General features: G+C 36.6%; 1 protein-coding gene across 1 annotated transcript in view; it reads right to left on the reverse strand.

The window, feature by feature from the left end:
• LOC139141721 (glutamate receptor ionotropic, kainate 2-like) overlaps nucleotides 1-3,518 on the reverse strand; it is a 55,139-nt gene extending 51,621 nt beyond the window's left edge. The window contains exon 1 of the mRNA XM_070711331.1: nucleotides 3,091-3,518. Within this exon, the coding sequence (XP_070567432.1) occupies nucleotides 3,091-3,172 (82 nt within the window). The 5' untranslated portion in view covers nucleotides 3,173-3,518. The remainder of the gene's footprint in view (nucleotides 1-3,090) is intronic.
• Between the last annotated feature and the right edge of the window lie 23,852 nt (nucleotides 3,519-27,370).

The following is a 27,370-nucleotide window of genomic DNA, read 5'->3' on the forward strand; positions in this document are numbered from 1 at the left end:
GTCAACGAGTCATTTCATTTTACCGAGTGATAGTTGTTACAACTCATATTCTCATGGTTAATATTCTCCAATTAAGTTATTTTGCTGTTCAAAAGTATTATTATCACATATTTTCAGAAGGGCGGACATTGTTTGGTGATTTAACAGTACTCCTTGATAACTTTTATATTTATGCAGAGAGATTTCCAGTGGATCTTTGACACTATTAAACAGCCACACAATACCGTTAATTTGAGTTATTTAAACGTATATGCGATGAAACTTCTCTGCCTTTTATTGGTCTATTTTGAACTGAATTATGTTAATTGAGTCATCATATATTATGCATAGACAGCAGAACTCTTTACGATCTCATTAATAATAAAACACAGGACCACTTCTCGTAATTCTCAATGTGTTCAATGTGAGTACACAGCACACTTCATTTCAATGTCCGTACCGTCACCTTCCAAGTTTAAGGTAATCATGAAGGGTTCGAAAGTGAAACATACCGTTCATCTTTGGCTTTCAGCAAATGCTAGCATTATCTTAGTTTTTTAAGTTTACTGTGTGACAATACCACATTTATGTACTCATTCACTTCAAACAAGCGACATATAACGTTCAATGCTGCCTTGAATGGTAATACAATGCTCCCTTGTAAACAAATTAATTACTACAGAAAACTCAATCTTCATTGGTCTAAACACACCACGTGACCGGAGCGCTTCCCTTTAACTTCGTTCACGGTCCCTCCATGGAGAGACCGTGCTTCGTTGTAACGTGTTGAGGGCTAGCTCGACAATATGAAAAACAAAAGATTACAGTCTACAGTCTGTAATTGTCTGTTCCTACTGTCAAATTTTCTTAATGACAGGGCGACTCGCTGTCGAGCGCTGATTGTTTTGGTGATTGACAATGGACTAAAGCAACGCTAATTAATAACATCACTGTGTGTGTTGCTTTTGCTCATTTACAGTTCGTGCGTCGTTGTAATATTCTCCATTACGGTGTTCACTTTCACGTACTTGACAATGGTGTGAAAAAGCAATGCTACATAACAATAAATTATCTGTATTTAGATGCATGTTTTCGATACGGACCAATATCCCATACCTATACCATATGTGCGATATAATATAATCAACGCCATAGAAAGCAAACATAAACCGAGGCGGCACCAAAGCAACATGAACGTTGATCGGGATTTAAAAAAATACATGAGTCATTTGACTGTCTTGGTGAAATGTTCCAGAATGAGTTTAATGCGGAAATAGACCCCCGTGGATTAATTTTTCATGAGATTTGTTCAGCAGAATTAACAGTTTCATTTTATCATCTAATATTAGTGGTCAAGAACAATCGGGTATTTAATTGGGTTGTTTATGGCCAGAGAACTGGAAGCCTTGTAATTAATCGAAACTGGAAAACAAAAGACATCTTATCGGAGCTTGAAATCTGAATGGAAGAACAAACAGCTAAGTGGATGGCACAACAAAGGTTGGTCCTCGTGTCTATACGTCTAGTACCCGACACACCGTTAAAAATCGATGGCTTTGAAGAGCGTGACAATAGTATTAAATTTTGGGAGTCTGTAGGGATATAACAGTTTCCTTTGCTTCATTTCAAGTTGTATCCTTGAACTACCAGGGACAAATATGCACAACTACTTGCAAGTTAGTACTACATACTGCTGAATCGAAATTGTTACGAAGTCCACTCAGTTTAGTTTGGTAGATAGTGAAAGCCAACTAACCAGTATGCATATGGAGGTCTGTTTCTACTTTTGAATTCTACGATTCGGTCGCCACATCGTCATCAAGATCGATAATGGAAACAACAACTGACGCCTCACAATAGATACAATGCACCAACTATACCCAGACTTGTAACATTCAAGAATTCTATTCTACTTTGTGAAATCAGACGTAGACGACGGTAGGCTTCAGTGTGAGAGGAACAAGTCGTAATGTAGACCTTAAAGTGACAGGACACAGTAAAGCTCGTTACGCAGATAGTAAGCGTGGGAACACTGGTATTTTAATTGGGTGGTTATCCTTAGATTGTGACTTCAGATGATATAAAGACCCGTCTAAAACACACTGAAAACAGAGACGAAATATTTTTGATAAGAAACCTAGAGGGGACCGTACATCTGCTGCACGACAGCGATAATTTCTCGAAGTTTGAATGGACAATTCAAACTTCTAAGTTTTGCAAGAAACAGACAACACAAAAATAAATAAATATATATATATATATATATATATATATATATATATATATATATATATATATATATACATACATACATATACACACACGTCTTGCAAACAGCATATCATTATAAAAATTAACATCTCGATATCGATATTTGCATTATCGCCTGCGTGGAACGATAAAATACCTCTCAAGTTTATGGAGACAATGGTAAATTCCTCATTTAGTTCGGTATATTGTATATCTTAAGTTAAAATCAAAACGATTTTACAGAAGAAGTGTCGCAGTGACTCTAATTTGGGAGATTACGTTCACTGATTCTAGCCGGACTTCAGTTAAGCTGGTTATGTAATACTATAGTATAGTACGAAAATCATCTTATTGTGTTTTGAAAGGCCGTTTTAGTCTTTCTCTTGGTTTGGAGATGACTTTGGAACCTAGTGTTAGCAGTTTCCCCATGGTAGGTACATGGACACTTAGTGGCTATACAGAAATGTAAAGCAGTTACAACCAATTTGACGTGACGTCTCCAGGGGAATTCATTTTCAAATCAATAAGTTATTAGTCCAACGTTAATTTAATCAGTCGACTAAGCCTTACGAAACAACTCTAATAGGAAACCCACAGTACTAAATTACGACAACAGTTTCCTTGAACAACATAGAATACATTTCAGAATTAAGTCGAATACCGGCGATTTGAATCAACCACGATTGTCGGCGACGTCACACATCAGATTGAAAGACATACATTCCTGATTAAAGTAACGGTATATCGTAAGAGTCGCTACTTCAAAAACAATCTGATGAGAAATGTTTTATGTTGATTTGGAGACAGTTGAAGCCAATGACAAGATGACTACTTTTCTAATAACAACTGTATCAAACTTACCTATCCTGACTGAGGTTGGCAGACAGGATCCAAGCTGTAAAATGGTTAGGCACGCTATCAACCATATCCATGATAATTCCATATTGGCACAACACTCTCTGTACAAACAACTAGTCGTGCTCGTTTTTCCCACAGCACTTTTCCACTCAAATTCACACTTTGTGGCCGCTTTTTCTCGTTAGAATAAGTCCAATCTGAATAGATGGTTCTTATGACTAGTTTGACAAATGGGATAGCCTTCAAGTACTTATCAAACTGTCACACGTACGTCCAGTTTCCATTTCAGCATCCAAGCTATCTTGTCCTAATCTAAGAAGAAATATTCAACCGTTGTGAGATTGCATACGCTTCGTCCCGTTTGACCGCACATAACATTTAGATGAGCACTCTCCACGTAGTCTTCACACAAGGGTTCACCTGAAATCAACAACGATGAGAAGGATGATCCACAAGCACGTCAATTTTCATGCTATTTATCGGACTCCCTAGGGGAGTCAAAAATAGCCACTCGGTAAGTGATTCATCATTTTCAAACAGCTTGCATCTTAGTTGGGGATAGAATACAAGCAAGGACACCGCTTACGCCGAGCTCAGAAGAGGTTTTACTGATTTTTTCTTCGTGATGCACGTGTACTAAAGTTGAAGATATTTTGTCCAAGCATAAAAGGTTAAATTCATAAAAGATTAAATACAAGTGAAACATAAAACAATTGATCTTTATAAAACCTATTTCAATTTACTTTGACAAGGTTTGGGTGGCTGTATGTTGACACTAACATGCATGTTTGAACGTGATTTTTATGGTTTTATTGGTAAACCCGGGACTGATAAATTTCGAAAACCACAATACTATAATAATTTACCAAGTCAAAAACAGTCAAGGAACCAAGGTCTCAAAGTAGAGTTGGGATCTAACTCAGAGGGAAGGCCAGATGTAAACACCAGTCAGTAAAAAGCACAAATATGGAAGACGTCATTCAGGAAATAATGCGATGATAACGTCAATTACTTAATGTGAGCAAGGTCAAAAAATCAGTTTTTCACGCAACATAATATTTTGACGGAAATCGAAATAATATATCGACTCAAATCTGTCGATAAAAGGCCGAAGTCTTGCCAATATGTTCATTGGTATATGTCAAAGCATAAGAATTGTTGCCGTCATTGATAGGATATTAAGAAACGACCTATTTCTATAATTTGCTGGAATAGGTTTTTTGTTTTACATCATAAAGATAAATTGTACCATTGAATCATAATCAAGTGTCATTTCTGGTGAACGATGGTGAAGACAGATATTGATATGCTAAGCATTGCCTTAGACTATACAAATGCTAGTCGTCCACCATATGTGAGCGGAATGAAGTAATCAGTTCGTCCCGGCGGCTCTGACACATTGCAGACCACTGCAACTATATCGGTTTGCCCAAATACAGATGATTCCAATTTTCATGTATCGTATGACGGAACGTTAATGTTACTTATCACACTTATTAAGTAATTATTTGGGAGACTTGTTCCAATTCTTATAATACTTTCAAACCATTGTCAGCATTATCTCTGTTAAAAGGCCATATTCTCACCGAAAAGCCATTCATTCAAAAATCCCAAATGTCTGTGTGGTTGCTATGGTTACATTCCAGACATCACACTCCATTTTTCGTTACCACTCTGTCTGTATCAAAACGAAGCCGTATTTTCACTCTATGACAAAGAGATCCTCAAATTGAATTATTGTACACAAAGGATGCATTTAAAGATACTCGGATCACATTGAGCTTGAGTCGTCTACATTTGATACCGCCTTGCAAGCAGCTAAGTGAAATGAAAATGCAGAGAAATTCAACATAGAAATTAAATGATACATCTTTTATGGGGACTGAACCATTTTTTGAAATATTTTGAAATACAAATATTGGTCACGGCGATAGAAACACATGCGGAGGTTAAAATGATATGATTATTTTGGATTAATGGCGAAATACCAAAGTGTGTTATATTGGAATTTACAGCCTTGCAGTGACTAATAGAACTACATTGTATGCGTTTCTCAATAGAAAATAGTACTTATCTAAAATTGATGGAGCCTATCGCTTTGCACATTGGCTGGTGTTGATTTTAATTTGCATAGTACGGGAGATCGTTAATTTGACATCTCATATCGCCAACGGCAAGTAAGTAAACGAACAGATCAACATAATATGTTAAGCATTTTGCTCCCTTGGTTTTGAATTTATCCCCGAGGCCTGAATGTAAAGCCGCTGATTAAAAAAAAATTATGCACAATCGTTTTTTGTTGCTTCTATTCATCCATTAAAATTACTTCCATAGGGAAAGTGGTTATCAAAAAGCCATCGAGCTACAGAGAGAAATATTTTAGTAGCGTGTCCATTTGCCCCATAGAAATTGATAAGGGCCAATTCAAGAGTGGCTAGCAACGAACACAGGAGACACTGGTTAATCTCAACCCCGCACAAGATCTCATGAGTCTACATGTTTTCCTGTACTCATGTTACGTTCATACCATTCGCCTGTATCAGCCGTATTCACCTTTGACCTGTGACAGCAGAGTGAATTCAAATCAGTCAAGTTCTCTAATATTGTGATGAAGAGATTTCAGTTTTTCGCGACTGAACATTCACAAACTACTTAAACCTCTGTTGACCATACTGTTGCTGTGGAATTGTTTCATATTTTCAAGAAAAGGGAATGTCGAGGAATATTTCATTGGCTTAGAAAGGGCTGATCCCGAAATGTCATGATTTAATCCTCCCCACATGGGAATTTTCATTCACTGCTGGCTCGGTTTACTCAATTATTGAGCAATTTTTAACCTTTCCTTGTGAGTTTTTCTTTGTATATATATTTACACTTACACCTGACAGCTGATTTTCATTTTAATTCGATGTTAAATTTCTATCGACATCAGCTTGATGTTATTTTCTCTCATCTAAACATTCGTGAGAAATATTGACAAACACAGTTATCCTAAGATGTTATGTATGAATAATTTGTCGGCAAAACCATTGGTGCATGTTATATAAAATATCGAAACACTCTACAGCTCTGCAAACACGACGCTACCAAACAAACGAACAAACGAAACAATTTTTATATTCATCTCTGAGTGAGATGACTGATTTCTAGGGGTGTTTTTGCATGGTATCAAAGATCAACTATAAAGGAAATACTATCCTACCGAAATATGATTTTATAACCGACAACCGTAAATACAACCCCCACTCCCGTTTTTTATTCCTTTCTAATTTTAGCCATGTATTTAGCCAATGGTTTCATTTCTCACTGACGTATCGGCAAACATAAAAATGGAAAGCACAGAGTACGTCATCGTGATGTCATACATCGACTCCAATATCTGTGAATTAACCTGGGCGCCTTGCTAAGACGGTGCGTAACACTGGAAGTATATGCTACAGCGTAATACTGGCTTTACAGCTAGTAAAAGCCCTTTGAGCAGATGAATTGAGTGTACTTGTACGCACCTCGAAGTCTTATTTCTCCCTGAAAGTTAAACTATTTTTTGTGTGATTTAACGGTAAGGACTCCAGGCAGCAAATTCATATTTTCGTGACGAACCAAGGTTGATGGGCATGCTGAGCTTATAAGATTTCAAATGACGAACATTTTGTTCAAGATTGCTACTACATGTATTAGACATTGGTATCTCAATGATATACATCTCTATCAATCCAGAACGAGGGACCCTGAACACTCTCCGGGTTCCAACATGATGCCCACAATTGCAAAAACAAACTGACGAATTGCTTAATAAATCAGTGAACACGTTTCTACTTGGCGGCTTCATTATGATCTAGAAACAACTGGTGTTTAGCATTCTTTGACAGCCCTTGGGGCGATGGAATTTCTGCAAAAGTTAAACACGACTCCACAGTTGGTTGGCATCTGCCGATAATTAGTGGCTTTCGCACCATGCTCTCTTCAAAACAGCAGTTTACGTGTTTCACGCGTGGTTCGTTTAAGAGGTCAGGCCTGCATTCCTAACTTGGTTTATTCTATCAGTTTCTTTCAATCTCTGCCAAAACATTGTTGGTTTTCCGTTTATTTCTTGTTTAGTGACGACTGATTATATTTAAACCGTTTTGACGGCGTCTGTCACAAACATGTGCTTCCCTATATATTTCGCGTATTTTATGTCACAAATAGTTCGATTTTGCAATTTGCAAAATAAGTAGTGTAATAATTCAAGGACAAAGTGAGCGATACGACCGCGGTGGTCCTGAATTACCATACAACCATGGCAACCATAAGACAAAGATTCGTATTGAACAGCATATATACGGTTTCAAATACACTATACATCACAGTACTGAGAAATATTTCGTAAAAGGTGTTTTCCCGTTAATAGAAATATAATTCGTGACCAAATTGTAACAACGAGATATCGCAAAAAGACAAAAATAATATTTGCCATTCTTCCCTTTTCGGAACGTAATAAAGTAGTCTTTCTAACCCTTAATGCTGTATGAGTTCAGTATGGAGATAATTAATGTGACACTATAAAAACGCCAATGATAATGACAGTACGCTACAATCAATTAATTAACAAAGACGAGATGAATTGCAGCTCCTTCCAGTTATGTAATAACAATTAATTTTAAATTGCAATCGCAAATTGTCTCTATACGACAACTTCTAGCGGATGCATCAATTTCTAAAGATAACACGATTTCACCGATCATTAATTATGGGCGTGATGCATTCCAAGCGTAAATCCAATTTTCACGCCCAAAGAGTTTTCTCGATGCTGTAATTTATTGAACTTGCCCAGTATATTTCATAACCATTTCTTTCCAGAAATATTGCACGATGCTGAAGGAAAATTCCGAAATGGCAGCTGTCTCATTGTGGCAGAGATGTAAAGTCAAATAATGATACATAGAATGTGAAACACATACCCTTCAAAAATGTATTAAATGACCTATTCGTGCAAGGTGAGATAAGGTCACATTTTAAAGTGGAAACTTGCAATCGTGAAAAACCAAATTTGAAAAGTTCTTTCCGCGTACTTCTTAACAATGTCATCGCCTGCTTTCAAAGCTACACGCACTTGTTTATGAAACGGATAGAAGGTTTAAAATAACTTTCACTACAGCGTCAACGTCAGTTTTCACAACAGCATAATATCAAATGGTTCGCAGTCGTTGAAGTCTTCTCATTAATGCAATGTTTCCTTCCGTCATCGACTATTGCTGTATGGCTAACACTCCTAAGACAAATCTAAAAGAGATTATACAAACTTCAGGAAAGTCGGTAGGGTCATCTTTTGAGTTGACACAGCTTTTTCCTCAAGAATTATTTGAGTGGTTGTACAGCGATTGTCCACTGATTTTCTATAAGCTTCTTTATTGCCATCATAAACTACAAGGCAATAAACAATCTTGTACATTCCATACTTGAGGAATTTTTGCGTCAATTTTGAGGAATAAATGATTAAGATACGCGCTTTTCTAGTGATTGTAATTTATATCAGACAATATTTAAAGGGACAAAGTCGGCCATTTTTCAGGAATTTTGTTTGATACAAAATACTACTTGTTTGACATGTTGAAAGATACCGAATGAATGGGTGAACATGCATATATTCGACCCCGATTTTAGACACGATCCATGAAACCATCGCGAAAATGAATTATTGGTCACGTCATGTACCGAAGAGCAGTTACTCGTTACACTACGAAGAATGATGACTCGTTCAAGAATTGGCAGACTTATCATAACCAGATATTTTCCTTTTACTCTGCTTTGCTTAATTATATATTAATAAAAGTTCATAAATAAGGGCTAAAAGTTACATTAATCTAACCTTTCCCGGATTTCTGACTGCTCCCGGTATTCTATTTATTTATTTGTTTATTTATTTATTTTATAACATCACTAAAAGTGTTTTAATATTATGAAATGTCATAGGTCTCTGAACTGTACTATAATTTCATCGTAATTAAGACTGCCCTACTTAAACTACACTAGTGACATTGATTACGCGTAAGCGTCACATGACACATGACGTCATATGGTAAAGTTGTCCAACACTTACATTCGGTAATGCTGAGTCAATAAACAACTGAGAAGAGGCTTGGGGGATTTCGGGGTAAGAACCCCTATCTTAAGGGGCCCATTCCAAACTAGTTAAAATGCATGGCAAGATCCTCTCTTCTATCATCCTAGGATACCGTAATGTAGCTCATATTTTAAGTCGAGAAACTGTCGAGAAACTGTTTACAGTAAAATTGAAACTTAATTTAACTTAATTTTGGTGACGATCAGATATTATCGAGATGTAATTTTGATAAAATGACGGAACGCTGTAGTGATTTGAATTTGTGAGCATGAAAAGCCTAATTCTGGTGTAAAACCTCACTATGGTGTAAAACCTCACTATGGTGTAAACCTCACTATGGTGTAAAACCTCACTATGGTGTAAAACCTCACTATGGTGTAAATCCTTACCATGGTGTAAATCCTTACTATGGTGTAAAACCTTATTATGGTGTAAAACCTTATTATGGTGTAAAACCTTACTATGGTGTAAAACCTTACTATGGTGTAAAACCTTACTATGGTGTAAAACCTTACTATGGTGTAAAACCTTACTATGGTGTAAACCTTACTATGGTGTAAAACCTTACTATGGTGTAAAACCTTACTATGGTGTAAAACCTTACTATGGTGTAAACCTTACTATGGTGTAAAACCTTACTATGGTGTAAACCTTACTATGGTGTAAAACCTTACTATGGTGTAAACCTTACTATGGTGTAAAACCTTACCATGGTGTAAAACCTTATTATGGTGTAAAACCTTACTATGGTGTAAAACCTTACTATGGTGTAAAACCTTACTATGGTGTAAAACCTTACTATGGTGTAAAACCTTACTATGGTGTAAATCCTTACTATGGTGTAAAACCTTACTATGGTGTAAAACCTTACTATGGTGTAAAACCTTACTATGGTGTAAAACCTTACTATGGTGTAAACCTTACTATGGTGTAAAACCTTACCATGGTGTAAAACGTTTGTTGATCATTTCAGGAAGTTACTCGGCAACAAATAGAAGAGTCTAAAATTCAAAATTTGCAGTTTCTCCTTTCACATGTACAATGTTCGAATTTACAGAAATGAATGGCAGCTAGAATCGTAACAATATTTACAGTACGGATATTGACATGTGTCTTTTATATTGAAATCTGGGATAACAATGAAATCAGAAACATATTCAGAGAATATCTTTACACGTTAACATAAAGTGACGATTAACATGAAACGCTCAGTCCGACTAAGTCAGCAAATTATTGCAGGTGGTCTGCTGTCAATGGGGCTTATCCTTGCTAAGTTGTCACATCTCTCTGAATTAAAGCCTTGCTCTTGATAACAGACTGGTAAAGACTGTAAGATATTCACACAATATGACGTAGCAATTTCGAATGATAGAATCTGTCTATACACTTCACAGGGGTGATTCTCATTGAATACTTTGTGAACGCAGCCTTAAAGGGAATATTTGTGACTTTCCATTCACATGTGGATCCTGTCGCGTTCAACACTTCCGTTTTAGTTTACCAGTCTTCTCTCCAATAAATATTAGGAAAATTCCTTTTCATGTGATTTCTGTCAATCGAATATTTCCAAAGAGTGTTGTATCAAATGAATCTCTAATTCTTTGCCGGAATTTAATTTTGAAGGCTTTCAGTGATATATAAATAGCGGACGATGGAAAAGCAAGCTTTAAGTGAGTAAAGCTAGCTTTCAAACGCTCAGTAACACCAGAAGTCACTTCAGTGTGGCCTATCGAGCATCTTAATCCTAAGCCCTCAGGCGGCTTGCACCTGCAATACATGGAACAGTGTGCTGTTATACAATCTCCATTACTCTTGACCCATGCCATTGTCAGCTTATTTTCAAGCAGTTGCATAAATAATTATGACAATCATAGAAAGAAGAGGAACGTTTCTCTACAGTCTATGTGACAATCAAGCATGGGCTTATGTTTAATGCGAGACCATGGAGGTATTCTACCTCCATGGAGGTATTCTACCTCCATGGCGAGACTGAACTTTGATGTCAACAATAGAGTTGATAAGGATGAGTCAATCCACAGTGTTATATTACGTCATACAAACAAGTAATTGGCCTATTGGCGGTTGGATGGAGCCATTTTCGCACTTGTCTGAGAAATTATTTTGGATGATGACATTGATTCTCAAGTGATGTATGTCTTTATCATAACACCACCTCATATTCTTGATGACACTGTGTTTGGCACAATAAGGAAACACGTAATGCGATGAACGCTGATATTTACAATCACGGGCATTGTGTGACAAGAACACGTGCGAATATTAATAATGTTAGAGGTATTCCGTAGTAGTGTATATTCGATGTAGGATGTGAACTGTCTTCGAGACAAGAACTTACCGCCTTTTCACAAGCAAATTTCCAAACTTTATACCTATAAGAGTAAGGAGGATAAAATTCTATCAGACTCCGATACTTGACTCTACTTTCGTAAACAATCAACATAGTCTGATGGAGGAAATGTTGGACATTCTAACATCCACTGCAATGGCCTTATTCTCGGAGCCACTTGGCATGCTTCTAGAGTTGGAACAATGAGAGAAGACTGTGAGAATTATAGAGTAATAACCTGTGAAAAGATCACTGGCAACATTGAACTTTTCCCTAAAAGTCATAAATATAATTTATTTTTCAAATCGCAAGAAAAATAAGAGATACTTTCAATACTTTAAGAAAAGTCATAGTTTTTGCAATAAATCTATATTTCCAATGCATTGATTCGAACATGAACATTATTGTAAGTATTCCAACGACGTCAAATATTACGAATAGTTTCAAAGGAAATTCCTCGAAAATCTAAGAATGATAAGCTCAATAGACGAGTTTGAATTAATTCACAGATTAATTACGTGTTATTGTATCGTTTTGGAACAATCTTTTGCTGAAATAAAGCTCAACGATAATACTTTACATGTATATCAATATTAGTGTTATTTCTTGTCGTACCCATGTTACTTCCATGTTTCTTACCAATGGATAGATGAGATATTAAATGAAAGTAGTGTCCACGTGACAGTTATAACAAAAAGATGCTGGTACACTAGGGATGTGTTGAAACATTTTTGCTAAAAGCTTGACACAGTTAGTTCTCTGTCTCGGTTGTTATCTTTTGTCTGCTAGTCATTTTTTATCCATTTTTTATCTTTCCCGCATCAATGCCCCTTATCAATTTTTGTACGCTGGCCGAGAAAAGCGGAATGTCTTGGTTTGAGAGATTCAAAGGTATGTTGGCACATATACCTGGCCATTTGCTTCAAGATATAATGCAGATTCATTACATAATGTTATAATTCTGAAGGCCATCTCTCTCTCTCTCTCTCTCTCTCTCTCTCTCTCTCTCTCTCTCTCTCTCTCTCCATCAAATCTTCCTAACTGTTTGTGTGACTTTCTTTCATTAATTCGTAAGTGAAACATTTATTTCCGAATAAATTATTTTTATGATACAATTAAACTCGATCGTGCACTTCGATTATACATGCATATATATATATATATATATATATATATATATATATTATATATATATATATATATATATATATATATATATATAAGTATACAGATGTCCTCGTGAGAAATTGCAGTGCTCGATGCGGAAGGCAGAGCGTTTTAAACAATAACACAAATTACTTCAAGTACAAAGTAATAATATCTGTTACTCAATTTTCATGCATCCTGTAATCTTCAGGTCTGAAGATTGCAAGTAACAGATATTATTACTTTGTACTTGAAGTGATTTGTTTCTGTATACATAGATACATAGATACATAGATGGATTCACACACGCACACACATACACACACCCACACACACACACACACACACACACACACACACACACACACACATACACACACACGGATATATATATATATATATATATATATATATATATATATATATATATATATATATATATATATACTTTCTGTTAACAAAGTAAGTGTATAGATAACACAATCTTATGCTTACTCGTGGAACCATCTTACTTGTTCGACCAAAAGATCAGAATCAATGCATATTGCCGGTAAAGACAGTGATGGCTCAGTGATGGTAGTCCGATCATTACTATATTTTTGTTGTGAAATCCATACAATACTCGTCCAATACAAGGTCCCCTTCATCTTATAATTACCAGGATGCCAGATGATTGTATTCTTCAACAGCTTAAATCGACATCTCAGAAAGTCTTGCGGGTTAACTTTGTACTAACCATCATTTCCATTTATAAACACCATCCAAGAGCTATGTCTACCCTTTAAACTCAGTCTATCTTGATATATTGTTTCGTTAAGTGATGGGTTTAAATTATATAATTATAAGGAAAGATTAGTTTATAAGAAGTTGAAAAACTATCATTAAAAGACGTCTCCAAGGACTGTAGTTTATTTCATTACATTTGGCCCTAATACTTTCCTGGCAGCTGTCGTGTAGATTTACTGTAAATCATGCTTAGTGGAACACATCACAGTAGTTATGTTCAGCTGCGCTGCTTCCTAATTGAATCTATGACAAATTGTCAAGTTATCGACTTAATTAAAGGGATACACGGCGATTACAGAGCTGAGGTCAACCCCTACAGAGAATGTTAAAGACTAGAACATGTATAATGTCTTCCTACCATGAAAAATGTCTCTTTGACAATATACTTTTCCTTGCATGTACATACGTTTCTGATATAGAGAAGCCGGCAATTGCATACTGCAAGGAACATTCACTTGAATGCAATTATTCCCCCCAAAAATATGCGGTCCACACGTCAAAGCAAAGCAAGTGACAAGGAATTGGCGGTGACACAAAACTGAAATTGCTACGTGACGGAAATATTAGTCTGTTTTAAATAATGTGTTGTCGCCAAACTTATCACAGCAGGTCCACTTGAAATCGAATCTGTAGGGGATAAGTATCTTTATACAACGTTCATTGAGCAATCTTTGTCGGTAAACACTCAGAAGAATCTGTCAAAAGATGTTTAAACGTGGTTTAAGGGTAGATTTCAAAAGGCAGCAAAATGGACATACTGCAGTTTCCTCCGATGAATGATTTCATCCGGCCATGTTGGGCTACATCAGTTTTAAGACTTTACTTTTGCCCACTGTGCGACTGTGTTCACGCTTGTATTTTAATTGTGTGTCGTCCAAAGTACACATGTGAAATAAAAGAGCCGACGAGAAGCAGGCAGACGGGATGAAAAACAGACACACAGACAGAGAAAAACAAAGAACCGGACAATATTGAGCAATAGCAATGCCTGCTATACACACATTCACTGTGTTAAAAATTCAAGTGTTCTATAATTATATCAACGTATATTAAGTTAGTACGCACCATTTTCTAAAAGTTTGCTCAGAGCTGGTTTAAGTTATTATCTCTTATAATTGATAATGAAAATTGGGGTCATCCTACAATTTTTTATTTGAAAAAATCGACTTAAATATGTCGAATTTGATATTCAAAATGATCACAATTCTCTTTTTACCCTATGGGCAAAATTAAAGTAGGGATTTTCACTAGACTGAACTCATCAACATAATGCCTGGTAGTTGAGGTTCAAGCAGCTAATTTCATTGGTTTATTGTTGTTGTTGTTGTTGTCGTCGTCGTCATTGTCGTCTCCATCATCAAAAGGGCGAAAAGCTGGATGAGATACCCATAACCCACTGCCCAATAGATCAATGAGGAGTAATGTGCACAACATCATGTTAGAGTCTGGACCTTACCATCATAAGACATTCAGTCAGATACTTATGCCTCAAACGGGTCTCGAACTCACAATCCGTTGATCGTGAGCTTGATACCATACTTAACTTGATCACTTGATTGCTTCCGCAAAGCTCACTGTTACCAATGACAGTGTGTAAGCTTTACACCTAATGTAACTTTGAGTTCATTGATTTGTTTGGATTTAGGAATAACAGTGAATCTACTTGGGTGAAGCCGACGTGCCAAGGTCATTCATGGCCTCGTTGCTTGACCATTAAATCTCATATCTTCCATACTTTCCAATCACAGGTCATAATGTGCGCGAGTTTGAGTTCTTAATAACCACGGAGGACTGTGCCTCAACAAAAGACGTAAAGTTGTGTAGTTCTACAAGTCAACCTTGATGTAATGCAAGCCCTGATAATCTGATTGTCTGTTTCCTGATTCGGCAGGACTTGAGGATTATCAAGACATTTCGGCGAGACACTGGTCTTCAAGCCACAAATAAGACTAGACAGTCAATGACACGGAATAAAGTTGGCAAACACTCAAAGTAGGGCCGACCAGACCTTCGTAAGAAGAGTTTAAATTATGGCGATGGCAAGAGGTTCGATTGACAAGTACTCGGTCAGAATGTCGCGTCGCTTCTAAAGCGAAGTCAAAAAGGTCAAAACGGTACAAGCGACGGTCAACAGTGCCGTTTTTTCAGATCATTTCACGGAACATTCTGTGTTTAAATAGGTTTGCTAGAGTTCCAGACTTTGCTAAACGAACACATAGTAGCTATCGCCTGATGCGTTTACTGGAGTTCCAGACTTTGCTAAACGAACACATAGTAGCTATCGCCTGATGAGTTTGCTAGAGTTCCAGTCTTTGCTAAACGAACACATAGTAGCTATCACCTGATGAGTTTGCTGGAGTTCCAGTCTTTGCTAAACGAACACATAGTAGCTATCGCCTGATGAGTTTGCTGACGTAAGCTTCACGTAAAATGCCTTTGCCAACATCTTCACCAAGGTCCGTTCCACAGGGTATTGTTTATTTTCGAAAACCTCAGCCATTATATTCAATGCGATGTTTAACTAAGGGAGATAAGTCAATCACAGACCTGTCTGTATAAGATGAAATTCTGTACCTATGGATAAGATACTAGTAATTCAATAATAGAAACGGACTGATAGGATTGCAAAATACAGGAGGTGTGAAATTAAGGTAATGTGTACAATAATGATGTGTGATCACTTCAATGGGGAATACCGAACGAGATGCCTTTAATATGTAGCCGAGTTGAAATGTTGTAATTTGCCACAGAGTAATTACATTGAAAGAATTGTGTTTTATCATCAGTATGGGTGTAAACTGCCGATTCTTAGTAATAATGTGTTGGACAGTGCCCGTACTACTTTTGATAGAAACTGTATGTGCTTCACTTATGCAAACATGCTGAAATGGTAATCATAGTACCAAATGACTAATATTTTCCTACAACGCTGCAGAGAATAATTTTTAAGCTTCGTAGCACACCTACATCACTCAAAATGTTCCTCGAGACTACTTTCCAATAATATCGGTCTATCGCTTTAAAAACGTACATTTTCCAAGGGACTATAGACTGGTCAACAGGACATGTGTTGCAGAAGCGACTGACACACTATTTTTACGGCCTCACAGTCACCTAACAAAATATTTTACAAAACTAACTTATATAGTCATGTTGCCTCCCTATTACTCATCATTTAGCTTTTCTCTGACAGTGTTACTCTGTTCTTATAATGACCACTCCTCTTTGCAAGCGATGTTTGAAATAATGGGTGTTGCCCGTAGCTCTCTTTAGCGAGGTTGTCTGCGATTGGTCTAATTCTCTATTTCACTCTCAGAACAGTCTGTCAATTTCCGTAGCGGGTACCTAAATCCTATAACCAATTGTATATCTTCAACTAGCTGTGGGTTTGTCTGATTACTAATAGATACATAGCAACGATTAACCCAAAGTGTACACATTTAGCCAATAAGCCTGCACTGCCATAACGGCGAGTAGTTTCCAAAATGGCAATTGGTGATTTCTTTGACAAACAAACCACAGCATGATCATCTGCTTTGGCGTGATTGGCCAGTGCAAATATATCCAGATGTCAATGACTTATTGTACATAAAAAAGTGCTGCAAGCAATAGTTTCAGATATTTGATGATTGCACTCCGCTCGTAAATTGACCTTCACATATTGAACACCTTGACCTTGAATGATAAGGGTATGACTCAAGTATTATCAAAGATTTATTACCATGTGATGGTTCTAGGCTGCGTCGTCCAAAAAGACCCTTTACTTATATTTCAGCCCCATGTTACCTTAATATTTCATTTAAAAAACAAAATCGTTCTGTCTTTCGATGCCATGTCTCAACCACCATGTTTGTTTTTGAGAAGTCAGGTTAATCATATGCCATCTTGAAAGACACTGGAAGAGTGGGTAATACGGCAAGTCCCGTTGACAGACAGGACAGTAGATGGAATCGTTGACATTAGTTCGACCCGGAATAAAGGAAATGACCCGATGGTTATCAAAACAAATAGGCAAAGGATCAAAGTAGGGTACTGCCAGGTTATACTTGACTCGTATCGCCATTGTTGCAGTTCAAATGAAAACGTTTTTCAAAATCAAAATACTAAAATGTCAGGAATAGAAAATAATTTACATGTGAGTATACCCTGAACTCTTAGCGGAACCACGGGGTGGGAGAGTGACCATTTCACGTCCAAGAATACAGGAAACGGTAGCATTATGCACGCTATATCGACACCCAAGGGAGCATGGTAATTTTTCACAATCTGAAGGTTAAAAGCGACGGGCCAACCCTTCCCTGCTATTTCTAATAATTTCCTCTGCTATAACTGTTTAAAATATTCTGAGTTCTTAGAGATTTGTTTTGGTATTTTCTGCGATGACGTAATGTGATTTAGAAACTGAGAAATGTTTTAAAGAAAACTTATTCGTTCCGATACCATGGCAGCATTCGAAGAAATTCTAATAAATTTGGTATTTTAGCTACGCAATCTTCTATCAATTCAAATGAAGAGAAATGTCCGTATGGGCAACAAGATCGTTCATAGGTTCAATATATAATATTATAAACTAATAATTCATCAACTGCTACTTCTACAGATTGAAAGACGCTCATTTAAATGATATGAAATCCCATGGGACAATAAAGTTGACTCTACATTTTATTTTATGGTATGGAGGTGTATAGTTAAGTGAGCGTTCAATAAAAAGACAATGGCCATAGTAATACTATACGTCAAATTGCATCCTCCGATTGACATGTTGCTAGAATGAGGAACCCAGGAAATGATGACATTTTCTATTTGCCCTACAGAGACATCATGTGACTCGAATACAGATAATGGAACTACAGTATCATCAATATTTAAGTCATGAACTTAGGCTTCAGGCGGATTGTTAATCGTCGTAATGCCTACGCTCACGTATTTTAGATTGTTAGTTTGTCAGACCGTCGTGCTCATATATCGGAACGATCGAAGTACGTTACTACAGTATTCTGTCCGGAAAACGATCGGCGTGTTTGCAACGTTTCTCTAGTGTGTTTCCTTGAGCTCTAAACTATCATCGGCCTTCGAAACTTTTTGCAATCTTCAAAAATCGAAAGGTTAATGCAACAGATTGTTCACATTGTGACCAACAAGCAATGCTTTTCAAATGTCTGCTGGGATTTCGCAATGATAATCGGAAGACTACCAAGCCTTTAAACTCAAGCAGAATACGATGTAACATAATCTGTGACTGCGTTGCTGTCAACCGTATTGGTAAATATCAATTTCTCCGCACATGCACAGAAAAAACTGCTCGTCATTGTTCTAACAACAAAGAAAGGCCATGAAGAGGTCCCTGGAACGGAGTTGTTACTACAAATCAAGTGTACTCTGCTGTCCGCAGACTTGATGAGGCTGTTTATAGCAACTGAAAAAATCAACAAAAGCGTAGGAGACAGGACATTATTGTTACTACTGACATTGACTTGGCATGGCACGGCACGACAATAATAATAACGACATTCGATTACAGCAAAGACGAGGGAGATAGCAGAGATAGAGAATGCTTGCAATTGGTGGCTGTAAAACAGTCCAAATGCGTTCCCGCTCGATGATGTCTTACCTGCAAAACAGATGTGGGTTGGTGCGATGCTGGTAACAGATGCTACTCATAATGTACGTAGATAGAGTAAATGAACTCAACACTAACCCGTAAGTGAAACACAAGGTCCCATGCACATTTAGTATGCAAATATTATAGCTTGTATCTTAACAACGTCTTTGACACGTACATCACTCTTCAAACAGAAAAGTTATTTTAAATTCACAAAATAAACCAAAACCTTACAGAGTGATAAAGTATATCTGTTATATGCACAGGAGAAACTTTGCAATTTTCGTGAAAGTTCGAAAGGCGAAGATGAGAAAGACTTCTCTTAGACTATTATTTGTAAGGGTCCACAGGAATCTTGACCTTCTTTGCTTACTTGCCATCGACTTTGACATGAAGATTTGGCAAGTACAGCCATCATTACGATGTATGTTCAAGATTAATTTCTCGGCTGCTTGTTTACTATATCATCGATTGTATATTTCATGAATGTATACTAGTGTATATTTTAAATGGTATTCCAGGTATACTACACTTCAAACAACTAGTCTTACATGATCTGTTGCTAAGACAACACTGCTTTCATGGCATTTGGTGCTATTTTCCACAACTACCTATTGTCGAAATGGCTGGAATTTAAAAAATGGACACATAAAATTTTAAAAGATATAAACAGCTATAACGTCACAATATTTTATAGCCTACTTCACTTGCAATATCTTCTCTATTCATTACAAGTCGGAAGATATGCAAACTTACATTTGATATATCCACGAGTCTTAACGATTTTATATACAAAATGCCCACCAGCGAGGATCCCCGCAGTCTATCATTCGCCCCCCCCCCGTACGTACGTGCGTAAAGCGTAAATTGTACAGCAATCGTATTGAATTGCCTCCGTTGATTCCTTTTAATAATTCATGTATTGTAAGATTGCACATTGTCAGTCCTTTTCGATTACGTCTTCGTTTACTTTACTATCATTAAATGGTTTGTGGCAACAGTAATAATATAAACTGACATAAAGAGTTATAGATTGAACATAAACGTTATGATTTTAAATGTTCGACATAAATGTTTAAGAGCCAAGTTTCGAAGGTCATATTTCAAAGCAAATGACGACAAAAATGTAAACGATATCAAGAAGTGATGTCAATGAAAAAAGAAGCCGTGAATGATCTGTTTTATGAATGTTGATCTTACCTAAGGCGAAAAAGTAAGTGTGATTACGCTTTTCAATAAATCCACTTAGTATAATGAATTTTGGAAAATCGTTTATATTTTACCACTTAAATAAAATAATAAAAACAAGAGAATCTTTGAAATCATTAAAAAGAACTTTTATTAACTAGAGATGAAAACCAAATATATATGTTGATTGTGTCTGCGAATTTCTTCCAAGAATTTCCTTTATTACAAGATAACTACAACTCTGTCAAACATTAACATTTATCTATACACAGTAATATTCATGTTATGATATAACTTCATCGGTTACCTGCCAAAGTAACAGTTTATATCACAAGCCTTTCTATCGCGAATGTTCTATTATTCCTGTTATACAATCATAATGTCAGTTTTTAACACTTTATGTTTAAAAGTGCATTTGTAGTCATGAAGTTTCAAGAAACACTTTGTACACAGACCGTTATGGTTCTAGCTTCACTAAATTCAAAACCGGAAGAAACCAGAATTTCGTACTTGCACCAATGCGACATGATGCGAACTACCTCACTCAAATTTCCCTGTCACTCAAAAGAGAACAACACAACAAAATCAACACTAGTACTGAACTCCATGGGTAACTTATTTCACGCTAAGTCAAAAGCAAGGCTTATCCTCGAGCAGACAACCAACATTATGCAGATTTCATTGCTGACATTATTTAAATATAGTCTATGTCGGTCTACAATATTTATGCTTATCAAGTGTACGATCATCGATATTCTGAACAGCACATTATATCGAAGGAAAAGTGTGTTCAGATGCCGTCCATTTCTCAATGTTTTACTTCTCTGACATGCAGACACTACGGATCGTATAAAGAACAAGAAATCTAAAGTAACTGGCTTCTCATTCAAATCATATTTTACGTTTGTACTTTTAATTTAAAGCCACCAAATTGTCTTTCTGCTCGCTTATTTCTTGTTTATGTCATTTTGATTTGTTTATTCCTAATAGATCGATCAGCTGATTGGTTGGCTGATAATTGATTGCTGGTTTGATGTCTGTTGGTATGTGAATGCACCAATTATATTGATCTCTCAAACGTGAAAATTAGTTAAAATTTCCGATTCCTCCCGGAAAGAATTGAATGTTACTTCAGGATAACAGCACCCTTACATCACTTTACTTCACTCTTTGTCATTTTTCCCTGTCTTTAACGGTGTTCATAATTTTGAAGGAAATTTTGCGCCACTCTAAATATGTTGTCAATGTATTGGTAAGTGTAGATACAGGTCGATTCTGTGTTTGCTATAAGTCACAATAATATTAAACACATCCGCTCTTTGATCACATATCGTCCTTTTCACGTCGTCGAAGCAAACGTTTTAAAATCGCTGAACGCTTTGCAGCTCACTTGTACAAATAGACACTGTACCATACGGTCTGCCGCCGAGCTGTACTGCAGATGGACTGTATTGATTACGACCCGAATAGTAGGAATCGCACCTCAATGGTATGGATAGCCTCTCAGCTATACATACTGTTCTTATCACGTTTAACTAACGATTTTTCATGATGTGTATCAACAATTTAATTTCCCGTCGCGCTAAGTGTGTTGACGAAGTTTCTTTTACTCACCAGTAATGGTAAGGATTGTCAAAGCTCTGACTCTACATTAATAATTTTACAATCAGTGACGCCGAAGGCTGTGCCTTTAAAGCTCAATCCACGAAGAACGAACACATTCAGTGTTATTTTGTTCGTTATGTTTTTATTAATCACACATATGTCGCAAATAACCTCATCTGAAAGAACTCAATTTTAATGGAATATTCATGCTGTGTTAGAACGGCTATAAAGTGACTACATTATGCTTCAACTGAACGTCTGTGTAAATATTGACTTTGCATTCCCTAAATTAACCCTTACAGACCTAAATTTCTGTAGCTCTGGTAAGTTACTTTTGGCCACATAGAGTAACATGTTTACTATTATTTGTATTTTGAAATGAAGGTCATTTCTATTTTTCATGTTCCCAGAGAAGCAAGTTTATGGTAATTGCTTCAAATACAATCACACAGTGGTTCAATGAAGCCCTGATTGGTTCGGTGAGATCACAACATCGCTCGATGTAGTGACAGTCCGGTTGGTGTGGTAAAAGTCACTCTGATGCCAGGAAGTGTCACTGTGTTCGATGAATAAATTTGTTGTCTTCGCTTTATGATTACGTGAAATCGTCAAATTCAGATGATTATCTTAATTTGACGCTGAAAATTACGAGGGAGAGTTTTTCATCTGGAGGGGGGAGGGTCTACCTTCCAATGAAGGGACTTTATTGACAACGGATGATCGTGAAATTTGGAGGAATGGCTTTATGATTAATGGTACTTTCTCTTTTTATATATTCATGTTTCAAAACATTCTTAACGGAGTGGTATTGTCAAAGCATCAGCCAGACATCCACTAAAGTTTATCGTCGTTAAACACATTATGAAATACCGTCGTGTATTCATCACCTTCTCCAAAAATATTCTCAGTTATCATTTGAAATGATGGATATTTATATGAAAAATCTGCAGCTATTCAGCTACTTGTTTAGATAACACCAAAGATACAAGACATTAATACTCCAAGTTATTTAAATCCTTAGGGTGGTTGCCAAATCGTGAAAGAGTTTATATAATGAATCAGTTTTAATGTTAATCTTAAAGTTCTGAATAATCTCCTCAGCTTCTGATTAACTGAATGTTTTTAGAGATGTAAAGCAGATCCACAGACGTAATACCAGGTCTGCAAACAGAGAAGATTTGTATATTCCAGGGCATAGAGCCCAATTTTTCAAAAGAAGTTTTATGTACAATGAGGTTAAAATATGGAATACTTTGCCTGGAGAGATTAAATCTAGCTCTTCACTTCTATCATTCAAAAGAAATTGCAAGTTCCATTTTTTAAATAGTTGGGATCCTCTCACTTTTATGTAGTTCTTTTTATTTGTTTTTAGATTTTTTTACATTTTGTATTTTTTCAGTTTAAAGTTTCCTTCTCAATTTTTTTCATTATAAATAGTTTAAATTTTGTTTTACTCGACACTGTGCGAGAAGAGCCAAAGACTCAACAGTTTATCGAGTTTAAATAAAGGATAATAATAATAATAATAATAATAATAATAATAATAATAATAATAATAATAATAACAAGGCAGTATTGCTGAAGGCAATGAGTACTTGGGCCGTGATAGAGTAATTTTGAGGACAATATATACTACTATTCAAATATGGTCTTGAATTTCCTCCTGTCAATTAGGCATTTGATTAACTGGTTATTAAACGAAGCAATGGCATGACAACGGCAAAATATGTCTAGCAACTTTTGTGGAGTTTGAGGCAGGGGTTCTTTATTTATAGTGGAAATTGCTTAAACTCCTTAAATATTCAAATTACAGCAAATTTCTTTTGTTCTCGATGGTAGATGTCTAACATTTAGATGGGCATATTTAGATTTCTACCCTATAGTTATCCCTATATACCAAAAATCGGACATCCAGCTCTATTGGCTTGCTCAGAATTAGATATGCGCATAATTAATGAGGTACAATATGTGGTGTCATAAGGTGTCCCATCATACCAAATATGAAGGGTGTAGCACTTGTGGTTACTGAGTTGTGGACAAATATATATATTTGAGGTCAAAGGTCATTGAGGTCACGTGACATTTTGTCATAATAATTGTATTGCTAAGTTATTCCTATATACCAAAAATCAGACCTCTAGCTCTATTGGCTCGCTCAAAATTAGATATGCGCATAATTGATGAGGTACAATATGTGGTGTCATAAGATGTCTTATCATACCAAATATGAAGGATGTAGCACTTGTGGTTACTGAGTTGTGGACAAATATATATTTGAGGTCAAAGGTCATTGAGGTCACGTCACATTTTGTCATAATAATTGTATTGCTAAGTTATTCCTATTGACCAAAAATCAGACCTCTAGCTCTATTGGCTCGCTCAAAATAAGATATGCACATAATTAATGAGGTACAATATATGGTGTCATAAGGTGTCCTATCATACCAAATATGAAGGGTGTAGCACTTGTGGTTACTGAGTTGTGGACAAATATGTATCTTTGAGGTCAAAGGTCATTAAGGTCACGTGACGTTTTGTAAAAAAAAATTATATTGCTAAGTTATCCCTATATACCAAAAATCAGACCTCTAGCTCTATTGGCTCGCTCAAAATAAGATATGCGCATAATTAATGAGTACAAAATGTGGCGTCATAAGGTGTCCCATCATACCAAATATTAAAGGTTTAGCACTTGTGGTTGCTGAGTTATCGACAATATTGTGTATTTGAGGTCAAAGGTCACCAAGGTCACATGATATTTTGTCAAAATGTCTGAGATATCTGCATGAACCGATGGACTCACTGATGGACTCACGGACGGATATGACCCAATCTATAAGCCCCTGGACTTTATCCGTGGGGACAAAAAACTGTGTCACTGCATCCTTTAGGCAATATGAATACGATGAGAAACTAAATTTTATTTTTCTTGGCCTTATACATGGGAGTCTATGGAGGTGTAAACTAAAAAGTCCTCTAACACGGCCAAATTCGATCGCATTGTGAAACAAATCGACGTGCATCTGTATGGGGTTGGGTACTATTCTTGTGCAAAGTTTGAAAGACATTGACCAGAGCATGTCTGAGATATCTGCGTGAACGGACGGACGGACGGCCAACGGACTGACATGACCAAACCTAACTCCCCCAGGACTTCGTCCGTGGGCACTAAAAACAACGCAACAGTTATTACAGCTACACTGGCGGTAGGTTCATATCCAGAGCCCCGTACGGTCTGCCGCCGTCGCTTGAAAACAATCTCATAAACCTGGCCATATGGGCAACTGTGTATGTGCAGCTATTCAATACTGACCGCCAAATAATCTTAATGAGACGAGATCATTCTAGACATCCTCCAAATTATCCAACCATTTGCGTTAGAGTTCAGCTCGCTTAGAGTATCATAACATTCTTCGGCCTTCGTTTAGATCGACCCTAATCTCTCCCATTTAGGAAGTAAATACACAAGCCACCTTGACTAAACTTCGTGCACCATCCAGGACCAAACGCACTGCAAATCTGTCTTGACGTCATCATCTCCTTACATGGTAATCGGCATACCGTATTTTTTAGCAAAGGAGACACAGAATACGTCGGAGTATTTAGTTTCAAAACGTATTACATTGTGTGATGTTGTCAAAAAAGGTAATGTTACTGCAGTGGTATAAATTACAAAACACAAAAGTTCAAATCAGTTTATTTTGGACTGGCTTTACCCAACATTTCATATTGTTTCTTATGCCAGATTTGACCACGTGCTTACTGGCGACCCCTTTACATGCAAATTTTGTGTCAAATGGTGTGTTCTCCTGGAAAAACAAACGTACGATTTCTATATGAAGGAGGCGAAATTTGCCCTCAAAACTCGAAACCACCCCTTATGGGGTGTACCTAGCTATTTTGAACGAGCTTCTCGAATCTGCAGCTCTATTTCGAAATGATGGTCTGGTTTTCTCAGCTCAAGGATAAGTGTTCTCCATCGCTGTGGGCATTACTATTCTCAACTGGGGGTACAGTTTCCAGTCGTAATGTTTTTCATTGTGTCCGGGATATAAAACCTTTCCTTTTCACACTTTTACTTGGATTAAGACTAGTCCACATCTTGTCAGCGATTAAACATGTTTCAAGTTTAAATGTTAAATTCTGGTCTCGAGCCCTCCTGTTCGACCAAACTGAAATTACCCCTCCCACTTTGGCTCGTCCAGTGGGTGTAGCAAGGGTCGTGCCATCGCCTAGGAAACGGAGGGTGCATTAATTGTTGCATTTCGATGCACATTTTGATTATATTCAGAAGATTTTGTGGCAAAAACTCAGATAGAGAAGCATTAATATTCACATCTCACTTATTCAAGACTGGCTGAGAGCATCACTTCCATTCAGTTAACATCATTACGCCATTTATTATGCCAAGAAAGATGAAGCCCAGACATTTTGCCCTCCCTGGTCTCAGCCAGAAATGGTTATACCTTACAGAGTTTTTTCCCACGGAATGAAAACAAATGTACTTGGGCTGAGGCCCAAGTACAATAATAATAATAATAATAATAATAATAATAATAATAATAATAACAAGGCAGTATTGCTGAAGGCAATGAGTACTTGGGCCGTGATAGAGTAATTTTGAGGACAATATATACTACTATTCAAATATGGTCTTGAATTTCCTTCTGTCAATGAGGCATTTGATTAACTGGTTATTAAACGAAGCAATGGCATGACAACGGCAAAATAGTCTAGCAACTTTTGTGGAGTTTGAGGCAGGGGTTCTTTATTTATAGCGGGAATTGCTTAAACTCCTTAAATATTCAAATTACAGCAAATTTCTTTTGTTCTCGATGGTAGATGTCTAATATTTAGATGGGCATATTTAGATTTCTACCCTATAGTTATCCCTATATACCAAAAATCGGACATCCAGCTCTATTGGCTTGCCTCAGAATTAGATATGCGCATAATTAATGAGGTACAATATGTGGTGTCATAAGGTGTCCCATCATACCATTTATGAAGGGTGTAGCACTTGTGGTTACTGAGTTGTGGACAAATATATATATTTGAGGTCAAAGGTCATCGAGGTCACGTGACATTTTGTCAAAATAATTGTATTGCTAAGTTATTCCTACATACCAAAAATCAGACCTCTAGCTCTATTGGCTCGCTCAAAATAAGATATGCACATAATTAATGAGGTACAATATATGGTGTCATAAGGTGTCCTTTCATACCAAATATGAAGGGTGTAGCACTTGTGGTTACTGAGTTGTGGACAAATATGTATATTTTAGGTCAAAGGTCATTGAGGTCATGTGAAGTTTTGTCAAACAAATTATATTGTTAACTTATCCCTATATACCAGAAATCAGACCTCTTGCTCTATTGGCTCGCTCATAATTAGATATGCACATAATTAATGGGGTACAATATGTGGCGTCATAAGGTGTCCCATCATACCAAATATGAAAGGTTTAGCACTTGTGGTTACTGAGTTATGGACAATAATGTATAT

The sequence above is a fragment of the Ptychodera flava genome, chromosome 10, assembly GCF_041260155.1.
Source record: "Ptychodera flava strain L36383 chromosome 10, AS_Pfla_20210202, whole genome shotgun sequence".
Taxonomy (NCBI): Eukaryota; Metazoa; Hemichordata; class Enteropneusta; family Ptychoderidae; genus Ptychodera; species Ptychodera flava.